This window comes from Protopterus annectens, chromosome 14.part0 (genome assembly GCF_019279795.1).
Source record: "Protopterus annectens isolate FY-2018-M chromosome 14.part0, PAN1.0, whole genome shotgun sequence".
In the NCBI taxonomy this organism is placed as follows: domain Eukaryota; kingdom Metazoa; phylum Chordata; order Ceratodontiformes; family Protopteridae; genus Protopterus; species Protopterus annectens.
The window spans coordinates 346,989,135-347,003,134 of record NC_056748.1 but is presented as its reverse complement, the minus strand read 5'-3'; the positions used below and the strand labels follow the sequence as shown (position 1 = coordinate 347,003,134).

The 14,000-nt window shown below is 42.6% G+C and overlaps 1 protein-coding gene across 1 annotated transcript in view; it reads left to right on the top strand.

Annotated features, from left to right (window-relative positions):
* LOC122788980 (SEC23 interacting protein) overlaps positions 1-14,000 on the top strand; it is a 1,679,302-nt gene that overhangs the window by 654,815 nt on the left and 1,010,487 nt on the right. The window contains exon 7 of the mRNA XM_044056073.1: positions 12,644-12,733. Within this exon, the coding sequence (XP_043912008.1) occupies positions 12,644-12,733 (90 nt within the window). The remainder of the gene's footprint in view (positions 1-12,643; positions 12,734-14,000) is intronic.

The window sequence follows — 14,000 nt, the reverse complement described above, 5'->3', positions numbered from 1 at the left end:
TCATAGCTAAGCAAGTTTCTTAACATCCCAAAGTTCAGAATGCTTAGATTGCAAAAACTACTGCCCATGATCTTCCAGGATCCCTTTGTGGTCAGTCTGGACTTAAAATATGCTTACCTGCATGTCTCCATAACAGACAGTCACAGAAAATACCTATGATTTGAAGCAACTGACTTTCACTTCCAGTTCCTGGAGTTGAAAGCATTGGGAAACGAGATTGGATAAGCAATTCACAAAGCAACAGTGATAAGATGTTTCCAGTTACCTCTTTCTTCCTGTTCACACCTCCAGCATTTGCTGTCTACTTGAGGAAAAAATTCTCTGGAGCCTGCTTGGAGTATGGAAATATCTATGTAAACATTTCCATGCAAAAATCTTAACTCTGCTAGATTTTGTTGCATATTTGGGAGACATACATATATATTTTCCAGGAGTGCGGTGAATTGGTGGACTTTAAGGAATCCCTGCAGGATGCATTGTCAGAGATGCTGGGTAGGCAGATTGGTTTGAAGAGGAAGATGATTTTTCTGAGCTATAATACAGAATTGGAATTGCCTAAGGCCTTGCTGTGTCAAATACTAGTGGCTGCCAAAAAAAGCAATGACTAGAAAATGGAAATCTGAATCTAAACCAACTATACTAGAAGTAGTGAGTATAGTAACAGAGGTAAAACAACTGGAATTGAGATCTTTAGAAAGGGTGGGAGCAAACTACATAGGAAAAGATGGAAATTGTTTAAACAATACATACAGGGGAGGAATGAGGATTAAAAGAAGGCAGGACTTAAATGAGCTGCATAATGTTTGATTATGATTGGGTAGATTAAGTGATGTATAATGTTTGCAGCTGGGAGTGTGTCAATATGGTTTTGATGCAAAATGGTTGCAACTAGGATTGTGTCAATATGGTTTTCATTTATTTAAATGTTTGATTGTGTCATAAGTGATGGTTTAATAAAGATGTTTCTTGCTTACAAAAAAGGTAGGAAATGTATATGTTATGCAATGTTGCTTAGGTTATAGGATATATAGCATATGTGAAGTATAATGTTTGTAAACATGAACTTGTTATTGCAGTTTGATTACTTGCATATAAATTTAAATTTGTCTGTGTCACAAGTGATAATTCAATAATCGTATCTTGAAAAAAAAAACATTTTGGTAGCTTGGGCTGTAGTCAGGGCTTTATTCCTAGATGTCACCTGTGGTCACAAAGAGACCTAGTCAAGCTTTACAACCCTTTCTTCTCTGCAACAGCTTGCCACAAAAGTACATCCGCCAGCATCCTGCACCTGCTGAATCAGATCAGTGGCATAATTTCTATGAAATAGCTGTCAGGATACCTGTCTAAATTAGTGACTGAATAGCAACAAAAACACCTAGTATGGGTGCTTAATTGTATGGTATTCTTCATAGTCAGTGTTGTAATACTGATTCTTGAGTCTTCCTTCTTTGCAGAAGTCCACAGCCGCCCAATTTCCAGAGTCTTGGTATCATTCCTAGCTGACGGAAGTCTGATGACCCATGGCTGAATGTCAGGGTATAAGAAGGGTGTCTGTTGGCACCAGCTTCAGTTCTTCTAGCCATGCTGTCTGATGCATTTCACATGTGTTCAGCATGTTCAGTTTGTCAGTTGGCTCATTTTTCCAGAGAACCTCTTTTCTTTCAGTCAGGCTAAGTACCCCATGAGGGAATTTTCTTTAGTAATTTAATGCTTAAAAAAGTCAACAATTGCTTGAAGTGTGGGAAGCAAACTCACCATAAAGATTTTCAATTGTTTTGTCTGTTCTGCTTGGAGCCTTGACAGAATGGCTTTAATTGTCCTGACTGTGCAAAATTCCATGTAAAAACCCTGTGATGTAGGGCTAACATATTAGCTTGCCCACATGGAGACCTTCTGTTCAGTTTCCCTGGTGGTGTCACGGTTCAAGGTATTAGCTGCCCATATGGAGTCCTTCTCTTTAGTTTCCCTGGTGGCATTGCAATCCACTGCTGCCACAGAGCATTTGCAAATTTCATCTTCTGCTAGCATCATTCCAAAGAAAGAGAAAGATGAAAAGAACAAGGACTCATCTCATTTCTGAGAATGCCCCAGCTGAGGCACATTTTCAGCCCCCCCCCCCGGTCTGGTAACCGCTAGGCTTTAACCCTCTGGTGTGACTCCTTAGGGGCCACCACGGTCTCTGGCTTACCTACCAGTGTTACCATAACAAGACTTCAGTCAGGTCTAAGGTCGCTGTGCAGGCCTAAGCTTCAGGCATTTGCAGTGTGGGTTTCAAGAGAGACACGTTGTCTACCTCGACTACCGAAACCTTAACCAACGTTTGCATTCAGATGACTGCAACCCCAGGTCATCCCTTTCATATGAACACCCAAACCAAAGTGAACCACTTCTTGTCCATCAAACCCACTTCCAGCCACTTCTTCTCAGGTCGAATCCTAAGATCTCCTAAAAACAGCACTGAAATGCACGACTGTCATGAAATCCAGAGAGTCCTCCCATACTTCTGCTATTGAAGCCTCCCCATCCAAAAAAATTAGGGTAGCGGCCTTTCAGAAAAATGATTCCTTTAGCTCAGAAGATGAGGAGTAGTTGTCCTACACTGGGCACCTGCCTCCACAAGTTTACCCCAGATTCTAACTCTGACACCTTCTCTTCTTCCTCCCCCTAGGACCTTTCCTTCAGGGATACTCTTCATAGAATGAAGGAGGTTTTCATTTGGGAAAGGAACTGTTTTCATAGACTCTGACCCATTACCAGGAACTGCTAAGTTTGCCATCTCCCAGGCCACTGGCTATCCCTCCTGTACACATAGTACTGGATGATGTCTTTGAAGACATTGCTTTACATCCTGATTCCTTACCACCTGCTCCTAGGAAACCAGACAGGTTTTACAGAGTGCTTGAATCTCACAAGCACCTTTACAAAAATCCAAAAGCTGACCCCTCAGTAGTCGCCACTGAATCCACAAAAGGTTTACCAAAGGGATCAATCAGACATCCCTTACGTAATGATAGGGAAAGTAGACTATTGGACACATTTTGGAAGAAAGCTTATAACTTTGCCACCCTTGCAATGAGAGCTTTGTATTGCCAATTTCATATGCTGAAGTACCTTGAATCTCTTTCCAGGACAAAATTTTGGCTAAGGTGGAATCGTTCATATAGAACCTTATCAAAGGAAATTCAGGAGATAGTAAGAGAAGTTTTACAAGCCTTCAGACATCCTGTAAAGTGTGGCTATGATGTCTTAGATGCATCATCAGAGCAGCTGTCACAAGTTCTTTCATCAGTAGACATGTATGGCTAATGACCCAGCCTCTGTCATATAAGGTTAAGGCTGAACTACTGGATGCCCACCAGACAGAGGTCTTTTTCAGACATCTAACTGAACAGGTTTTTGAGAAGGTGAATAAAAAAGGAAAGCAAATAAAACTGTTTTTATCCATCTCCAACACCAATGTACAGTAGGCATTACCCCTCAAAACCTTGTCCCTTTCCCCATGGCAAGAGAATCAGACAGTCCAGGAGACTGCAACCAGGAAAAATCATACATAACAGGAAGCTCTAAAGAGCCCTTGCAACACAGAGATAAACTGCAGTCCAATCTGCCCTCCAACCTGTTGCTGGCAGACTCTCCTTTTAACTAAATCAATGGAGAAACCATAACCAGGGACGAGTGGGTCCTCAGCATCATCGAAAAGGGGTACTACATACAGTTCAGAGAAATCCCACCCTTCTTAGACGTTCTAAACCCACCAAAAGAGCAGGAAAGCCTCTTGCCGCCTATCCTTGGGGAACTAGTTCACCAAGAATCCAGTCAGCATGTTCCCTCCAGGTCAGTAGGGAAAACGCTTCTACTCTAGGATATTCCTAGTTCCAAGAAAGGAAGGGCACCTGGAGGCCCATCTTGCACTTCTCATAGCTAAGCAAGTTTCTTAACATCCCAAAGTTCAGAATGCTTAGATTGCAAAAACTACTGCCCATGATCTTCCAGGATCCCTTTGTGGTCAGTCTGGACTTAAAATATGCTTACCTGCATGTCTCCATAACAGACAGTCACAGAAAATACCTATGATTTGAAGCAACTGACTTTCACTTCCAGTTCCTGGAGTTCCTGTGGTGGAATAATATCATATGGCAGAATCCAAGGGCAAATTTCTGTTTACCAGAAACAGACAAGAACATCACAATGGGGGGAGTTCATATGCACCTTGGGTGGGGCACCTAGGCTTCCTGAAAGTGCAGGGCATCTGCACACCACAGCAGAGAAAATTGCATGTAAATCTGAAGTAGCTACTACCAAACTACATGGCCATAAATGCTTTTCTGTCAAACTTAAGCCCATGGACCTTGCAGATCTGGACAGACAACACCACAGTGATGTGGTACATAAGCAAGGAGGTGCACTATCCCACTACCCTTTGTGCAACCTTATAAGAAAAATGTGGATGTTTACTCAAGAAATAGAGCTGTCATAGCTTCTTATATTCCTGGACAGAACAATACCTTGGCAGGGATCTTCTAGACCCCAACAAATGAAAGCTGAAGAGAGAGGTGTTCCTGGACCTAACTCTACAGTGGGGCATCCCTTCAGTAGATCTGTTCACCTCCCACCAAAACAGACAACTACAGAAGTTTTGCTCCAGAACTCAGTAGCCAGGGACTTGGAAAATAGATGCTTTCTCTTTCATATAGACAAATTGTTGATAGGTTCATAGGTTGTTACTAGGCTAGCTGTCCTTGTAAGCCATTTTAAGCCTAGCCAAATTTACCAAATCAAATGTAAGCATCAAACTCAGTACCTCTATAAGGTAGCTACCTTAATGATAATAACAACCTCCAGCCCCATTTGCATTCCTGCCCTTGCATCTGATCCCCCAGCATACTGATAAAAGTCAGGGTGGAAAGAAAACAGCATACTAGGGGTCCCCTTCTGGCTGAGACAACACTGTTTTTTCCTTCTCTTATTTTTAACACCTTTATTGAATTATCACACAATCACGGTGGTGGAGCTGCGGTAGCGTTGTCGCCTCACAGTAAGACGCTGTCCGGTTCGATTCTCAGAGCGTCTTCTGCGTGGAGACATGCGTGAATGGGAGTACCTTCGTTGAAGGTTGTGCGTCAGGGCTGGTAACTCGGCACGTAAAAATCAACTACCAATCATTAGCGGACCGGAGTTCCGTTGTGGCGACCCCTAACCGGGAAAAGCCGAAAGACACAAACAATTGAATTATCACACAAGACATAGACAAACACATTTATATAAAAGAAAATGAATCATATTAATATATTTACAGTTGCAAACATTGTACATCACATAAATACTTTTCTATGTTTATCATCAATTCAACTTTACATAAATTGATAGACTCCTGCCTTCCCTTAAACCTCACTCCTCCTCCAAAACATTATTCTGCATGTGTTGTTCCTACAATATCCGTTTTTATATATAATTTGCTCCTACCCTTTTCGAAATATCCCAATTACAATTCTTCATCTTTGTTACAATGTTCAGTACTTCAAATACAGTTGGTTTAGACTTTGATTTCCATTTAGTATTTCCTTTTTTGGCAGCCACCAAAATTAAACTTAACGAGGCTTTACTAAGTCTAATCAAATCAGATCCTTTATTCCAGCTCAAAAAAATTTCCTTAGTTGTACTTATTTGCTCACTCAGTATTTCTGATAGAGTACTCTGTTTGGCATTTTTAGTGTATGCCAACTCATACTCCCAAAACATATATTCCCAGTTACTGTTTCTACCCTATCACAACCCCAACATTTGCTATCTACCTGAGGAAACTTTTTTTGGAGTCTGCTTGGGATATGAAAATATCTATGCAAACCTTTGCAAGCACAAAACCTAAATCTTCTAGACATTTTCATAATTGAGAGGCTTGCATGTGTCCTCCCTATCTTTTCTAACCTTCTCTGACTCCTATAGTTATTGTGCAGTATTTTATATGCCCTACTAATAATCCATTTTTAACAGCTGATTCTGTTCTAGATTTAATTAGCAACTCTACCAGACCAGGTCTTTCACTTTCTCTCTCTCTTTGCCTATACTCAAATTCCATCCCTGATAGTAGGGAAGGCAATCTCTAGCCTGCAGTCCAAATATTTTCTTGGCTTCTTCCCATTCTGTTACCTTTCCCTGTGTATTTATTTGTTCCCAACACCTTGTTTCCTTTGCCACCTTTCTCCAGTAAAGTCCAGCCCCCTCTTGCCTATTCTCTGTGCCTCTAATTGCAGTTATCAGCAACATCTGCTTTCTCTGTTGTGATGTTGGCTTAGTTTTTGTAATGCTTTCTGCTACTTTATGGACATAATATTGTGTGGCTGCTGTTATTCTCCTTAAGGACATATTGGGATTTTAGATTTAGATCCTTATTTCTTAAATTTCCCCTTTGCTTCATTATCATCATCATTACTTTCCACTCTGAATTATAGCTTTCTGCACTTGCTTTGTATAAGAGCCTTAACTGTGTAGCTGTAAAAATGTTCCTTCAAATCAGGTAATCCTAATCCACCTTGTTCATAGGTTCATAGGTTCATACTAGGCTATCTGCCCGAGGGCATTTATAAGCCTAGCCCATTGTTTTGTGGCTTACGCCACCCCTTTAGTATGGGGAACTATACCCATTATTTTGCTGTGCCTCTGTCGAGCAGTGACACTGAGGTAATTCCTGGGGTATATCTGCGATCTCCCATCCATTGGTCAAGATTTCTCTTGAACAAGGCCAGCGAGGTGCTCTGCCTCACATGTACCGGGATTTTGTTCCACAGCATAGGGAGTCTTTGGGTGATGAATCTATCCCTCCAGCACGTCCTATTAATAGCCGTGTCGAGGTTTAAGTCTCCCGCCCTTGTGGCTCTGATGGATCTAGATTTTTTGAGGTGAAGCATATTCATCAAATCTGGGTTTGACATGGCCTTGTATGTTAGGCAAAGGTCACCTCTGAGCGACTGAATAGAGCTGGAGTTCTTTCAGTCGGGCAGCATAGGACAGACTTTTGAGACCCTTTATCCTTTTGGTGAGGAACTTTTGTGGCCTCTCCAGCTGCTGCAAGTGTCGGGTCAGATACATTCCGAATGGGGCATTGTACTCAATCATTGGTCTGATGAGTGATGAGTAAAGGGAGATTATGACCTTCTTTGATCTAGATGAGAATCCCTTCATGATAAGGTGGGCAATGTAGAAGGACTTCCTAACTACTTTAGCTACATGGGTGTCGAATGACAGACTACTATCAACCTGGGTCCCCAGGTCCCTGATAACTTCTTCTGTGCTCAGTGGATTGCCACCTATTTGGTAGCTAGGGGTAACCTTGTTTTTCCCGAAGGGTATGACTATGCATTTTTTGGCATTTAACTCTAGGCCGTGGCTCTGGCACCAGTTATCCATTTCTGTGAGACCCTTCTGAAGGATATCTGTGTCAGATGTGTTTTCTACTATGGCGCCCAGTTTGCAGTCATCTGCAAACTTTGTCAGCCATAACCCTCCTGTGTTTGCTTGTACTTGGAAAAGTAGATGCCAAACAAGAGTGGGCCCAGGACTGAGCCCTGTGGGACACCACTTGTGACAGGCTTTGAGTCTGACATGGCGCCAGCAACTCTGACCCTGTGGGTTCTGTCACTCAGCCAGTTTGCAACCCATCTTGTGATGTATGGGTTAACATTTAAGCTCATGAGTTTTTCAATGATACCCGAGTGGGGTATTGTATCGAAGGCCTTAGCCAGATCGAGGTAGGCTGTATGGACTGCCTTTCCCTCATCAATGGCTTTGGTGACTGTTTAAAAAGTCAACCAAGTTTAAAAGGCATGATCTGCCTTTGACAAAGCCAAACTGGGTTGGATCCAAAGTCTGCAAATTCCCTATGTCTTTATTTATGAGGTCCATTATGATCCTCTCCATGGCTTTGCAGATAAGGCTTGTCAAGCTAATGGGCGGTAATTTCCAGGGTCTGTGGAGGCACCGCCTTTGTGAAGTGGGACCACAGTTGCAGTATCCAGAGGTAAGACTTTGATTAAACAGCTGTCCTAGCTGTGGGTTTAATTCCTCATTGAGTTCGTGGAGCACACAGCCGGGGACACCATCGGGTCCCATGGATGCTGTGTTTTTGCTTTGGAGAGAGCAGTTCTCACTTGGGCTGGAGATGTTTGGGGGCTGCACTCATTTGGTATAGATATCTCTCCTTTTGGGGGAGGGGAGAAGTTTGCACTGAACCTGTCAGCCAGTATGTTGGCAATGTCTGTAGGATCAGTAATCTTCACATCATTTTGAACTAGTTCTGAGCATATCTGGGAGTTTCCTCCTAGGTTTCTAACATAGCTAAAGAAGGCCTTATGATTGTCTTTTGAGTCTTTAGCTATTTTTCTCTCGAAATTTGCTTTGGATGATTTTATGAGAGCTCTTAGTTTTTTACTCATAGTGATCAAGGGTGTCTTACCTTTTAAGGATTTTGCTCTATCTTGTAGTAGCTTCCTCCTTTTGTTGTAGAGTTTGTTTATGGCTGGGGTCCACCAGACTGGACGCTTGCCTTTGGTACAAAGAGTCTTTGTTTTGCTGGGGATTGCCTTATCCATGCAGTCCTGCAGGTGCTGGTAGAAGGCGTTTGTAAGTGATTCAGCGGCTTGAGTATTGTTTTCCGCCGGCTCCGGGGCCTGAAAGGAGACCACACTAGTCTTTAGAAGTGTGAAGTCGGCTTTTGAGAAGTTCTTTACTGTGGTCTTCTTTATTTCAGGTGGGGGTGGGATGAGGACCTCCAGCGAGATTAGTTTGTGATCTGATCTCACCAGTGAGGGGTATACTTCCGGTTTTGAACATTGTGCTCCCATGTTCGTGATGATGAGATCAAGTATGTTATCTCCTCTTGTGGGGATGGTGACTAGTTGTTCCATGGCATTTGAGTTTATGAATTCCAGGAACTTTTGGGCTAGGGTGTTTGGGCTTGAGTAGTGTTCCCAGTCTATATTAGGGTAATTGAAGTCACCTAGTATGATGGTGTTTGGTGATACATTTATCCCTCTAGTGTTTTCAGGAAGGCCATGTGAGTTTCCTGAGTTTGTGAGGGTGGCCTGTAACATGCTACAATTTGCAGAGCAGTCTTGCCTATGGTTAATTGCACCTGGATGGTCTCCGATGCATCGCACCAGTCTTGAGGTGTGGGTGTCCTTGATGAATATGGATACCCCCTCCTTTCTTGGTATTGTCCGGATTTTGGGGCGGGCATGATATGAGGTAAAACCTGATAGCACTGGGGTGCTCTCAGGAGCCTTGAACCAGGTTTCTGTCACAGCACAGACATCGATGTTCTCCATACTGAGAAGGGCCTCGTGCATTTTGAGATTTAGACTTCTGGCATTGAGCAGCATTACCCTTAGTTTTTTCCTTTTTGTGTTCTAGGGTGGTAGGTTTAGAATTTGAGCCTTGCCTAAAAAGGCACTATGGGGTGGCAAGAGCCTTTGCCAATATCCGGAATCCCAGGGTGACAGGTGCAAGCCGTCCCGCAGCGTGGCTTGTCCAGCATGTCATCCCAGGCAGACAGATACTGGATCCCCTTTGAATGACACCAGTGTTTAAGCCAATTGTTAAAGCTGATCATCTTATCTCTGTATTGTGGCATCATTCTTGGTGAAGGTAGGATACTGCTCAAGGTCAGGGTCATACCTGCCTGGGCTACATAATCAGAGAGCTCCTCAATGTCTCTTTTCATGTAGTCCAAGGAGGTGCGTCTCAGGTCGTTTACACCAGCGTGGACAATGACTGAGTCATATTTGTACCTGCTGTTGAGAGACCTGAGTGCTTGCGTTATGTGGCGGATTCTAGCCCGACAGGCAGCTTACTGTGACCTTCTCCTTACTCAGTCTGGTGAGCGGGACATCAGTGTGTCTGACTATGGAGTCACCAATGACTAGTGTGTCTGGCATTGTGTTTGGCCTTAAGGGCTGTGACTGTTTGACACTCTGACTGTGAGGTCTATGTGTTGCGGTGTTGTGTTCTGAGGTGGTGGTTGTTTGGGTGTCTGCTTTGGTGGCCTCTGCTGTTTTGGTAGATTTTTGATCAGAGCCTCCAGTATGTCTTTGTGTGTTTATGTGTATGATTTGAGGTTGTAATGGTACTATGTGAGACTGGGTCTATAGTGTGTGTGGTAACCTTCTCCTCCTGACTGGTCTTGCCAGTCCTATGTTGAGAGAGCTCAGCCTCCAGTTTGGCCGTATAGTTGCATCTCATGTATTTGTGTTTTGTGGGAGGAGGAAAGGGTTGTCTGTGTACATGAGGCAATTGAAACATTGCCTCAATATTCCCAGGTTCACCAGCTGAGCAGGAGAGGACACTAGCAACTGATCCTCGACATGCTAGAAGGGTAGACAAAAACTTTAAAAAGATTCCGGGGGCGTGGGTGACCGAGAAATGGGGGGTTGCCTTTTTGGGGTACTATCTATGACAAGAGTGCTGTATCAAGGTAATAAGTACTGTAGGAGCAAGTGCTAGGTTTAATAGATAGAGAATAGTCTACTTGGAGTCAAGTAGAGTTGATCTTTTAGTTATAGGATACGCTGATTTGATCAGTAGTATAGTTCGAGGAAGGTAGTTTTAAGGGAAAATTTGAAGAGTGGACTTTAGGTAGCCGAATAGTTTAAACCTGCTTAACCGGCACTGCCCTAGTGTGCAACAGTGGCAGCTCTTTATACCAGGGGCTGGAAACAGCTAGAAACTGGCCCAAAACGACCAATAAACTACTAGTTACTGGCTGAAACCTCACAAAATTGGACAAAGGCAGCTCAATGCTTCCCACTCCCACTGGTAAGCAAGGTAGCTTCCCTTCCCCAAATAAGGCAAGGAAACAGTACACAGGAACTACAACCAAAGCCCAGGAATCAGCAACTCTGAAACTGGACTAAACTAGTAAAGCAGGAAAAACAAGAGATATTTTTTCTTTTTTCTTTTTTTCACAAAACAGGCAGAAACAGGTACAGCAAACACTTATAAATGCTATGAATCAGCTACTACAGCTTACACAGAAGAATTTGCTACAAATACAGTCAAATAGTAACAAACAAGGATTCCAAGTGCAATATTAAGTTAAATGCAGTAAAAACAGCTTCAATGTAACAGAAAGGCAGGCGAAATACAGTTGCTAGGTATTCAGATGTGGAAAGCAACAAAAATATACTTAGTATCAAGAAAATTCAGCTCCCTGCAGCCTGGATTACTCTCCCGTCCCACGTGGGGTCTCTGCTGCCTAGGTACAAGCTGCAAGCTTTATACCAGGGGCTGGAAAAGCTAGAAACTGGCCCAAACGACCAATAAACTACTAGTTACTGGCTGTAACCTCACAAAACTGGACAAAGGCAGCTCAATGCTTCCCACTCCCACTGGTAAGCAAGGTAGCTTCCCTTCCCCCAAATAAGGCAAGGAAACAGTACACAGGAACTACAACCAAAGCCCAGGAATCAGCAACTCTGAAACTGGACTAAACTAGTAAAGCAGGAAAGCAAGGTAGCTTCCCTTCCCCCAAATAAGGCAAGGAAACAGTACACAGGAACTACAACCAAAGCCCAGGAATCAGCAACTCTGAAACGGGACTAAACTAGTAAAGCAGGAAAAACAAGAGATATTTTTTTCTTTTTTTTCTTTTTTGGAAGGATTGTTCTATTGGAAGGATCGATTTATCCCACTTGACCCTTGCCCTATTCCCCTCCCACATAAAATCCTTCAACTCTTTATTAATTACTGTATACAGCTTCTCTGGTTGATAAGTGTGTGTGACCTGTATGTAAAACTACAGGGAGTGAAAACATTTTCACTGCTTTTATTTTGCTCTCCATAAACAACAGCTTCCAGTTTCTCAGGTTTTGTATTATCTTTTGTTTAGTCTCTTCCCACATATCCTTGGTGGTTCTTCCTTCTCTTGACTCTCAGCAAGGGGAGATTCTACACCTATCACAGAAAGTAGACCTCCTCAATCTAGTGAAGGCATCTGTTTTTCATCCTCACCTAGCCTCACTCAGGTTAGCAGCCTGGAATATAGTGTTTTGACACCAAGGAATGGCTCCAAAACCAATGACGTGCTTTCCATTCTAAAAGGCACAAGGAAAGCCATTACAAGAACATCGTACCTAGCAAAATGGAAGAGATTTTCCTCTTGGTGTCACAGCAGGAATGCCAACCTTTCTCAAGCAGACATCAACTGAGTACTGCAGTGCCTGTCAGGCGTGTTTAGTCAGGGACTTTCCTACTCCAGCATTAAAGTACGTGCTTCTGCTATATCTTGCCTGCACAGTGCACCACCTGTCTTCTCACACCCCTGTAAGAAGCTCGTCTTAACTGGAGTAATTCATTTGAGACCACCCAGAGGGAACCCTATTCCTGCTTGGATTCTAAATTATGTGTTACAGAATTTCACCTTAATCCCCTTTGAACCTGCTGTCACCACCACCAACTCATGATGTTCATCTGGAAGACCTCTCACTGTTGTACTTTACTTAATTGTGGTTAGCTCTGTAAGGATTTTGAATGATAATGCTTGTTCTTTCACATCTGTTTATTATCTATTTGTTATCATCTGCTCATGAAGTGTCAGTTGCATATACTCTTCCATTTCTTTACTATTGATAACATTTTTTACCTGTTGTAGATGAGGTACCTCAAGTCGATCACTTAGTGTTCATGGTGCATGGCATAGGTCCTGGATGTGACTTGCGTTTTAGAAGCATTGTTGAATGTGGTAAGTTTAGAATATATTAGTATGTTTTTTTGAATAGATTTTGCAGTTCATTTTAAACAGAAATGTACCTGTGGATATATGTATGTATGAAAATACTGCATTTCCAGTCCTTGTATATTCTTGAGAGCACAAGAGCAAAACAGAAGTCAGCTACTGTACAACTACTAAGTTATTTCTGTAAGGCAGCCAGAAGTATCCGAGTGCAGTTTAAATAGTTATCTGCAACTTTGTTTCTAGCTGTGAAAATCAGTACCTGTTTTGTACTGTGCTACAGCTGGTAACAGACTCACTGCACATATTCTGGATACTACATTACTACATAACATTTGTTGCTGCATTAGAGAATAGATGATTAGCCTGCGCTGAGGAGTCCACCTAGACTTAATGCAGTATTGGTTACTGCAAAAATCTGCTTATGTCTCCTTATGTTCTATCCCAGATGTCATGTACCTCATTTCAATGTTCAGATCTGCCAGAGCTGTTAGACTGTTTTTTATGTTTGCCCTTGCATTCATGAAACTGCATGGAAGTTATTTTTGCATATGTTCTACATTTTAACATTGATGCTGTTTTCTTTTATTTGAACAAGTATATTGGCTCAGAAGAACAGAAAGATGTTAATTTAACGTCAGTGTTGATGTGATGCATAAAGAATTTAACAACTTTTGCAGTTTTTTAATCTTTTGTTATTTTGGCTTGCAGGTGATTGTATGGTTTTCCATTACATTCCACTGTTTCTACTTTAGAAAATGAAAATTTTAACTTTTGGAATCATCAGCCTTTTAAAAAGGAACATCTGCATTACATTTTTTTCTAAGTGCTCTACTCTCTCTGCCTGCTGACAATCAAACAACCCCCCCAGCACATTTGCTCCCCAGGGGTGTGGGCTCTTCCTTGCAGATCCCCTAGGGAGAGACATCCAGAGGTGCTGTCATGCAGGCAAGTTTTGATGATTTACCATTCTGGCAGTGAGAGTTGTTTTTACAAGTGGTCTTAACCATTCTCCTTGGTTGGTGAGGGTGGACACCTGCTTCACTGTAAGGACCACCTGTGCCTGTCCAAAAGCAGAAGCCATGCTCCCACAAATGTGTCTGTTAAGGGCTACCATCACTAGGTTGGGTGGCCATGCCCACTTCATCTTTGTACTATCCCTTTCCTGGATGACTCAGACCGTGCCCTCCAGCAGGTACTGTATGAGTGAATGTCAGACAAGCTGGGACAAAACCCCTCCCCTGCCCCTGGAAGGGCACTGCTGTCCTCTGTGATG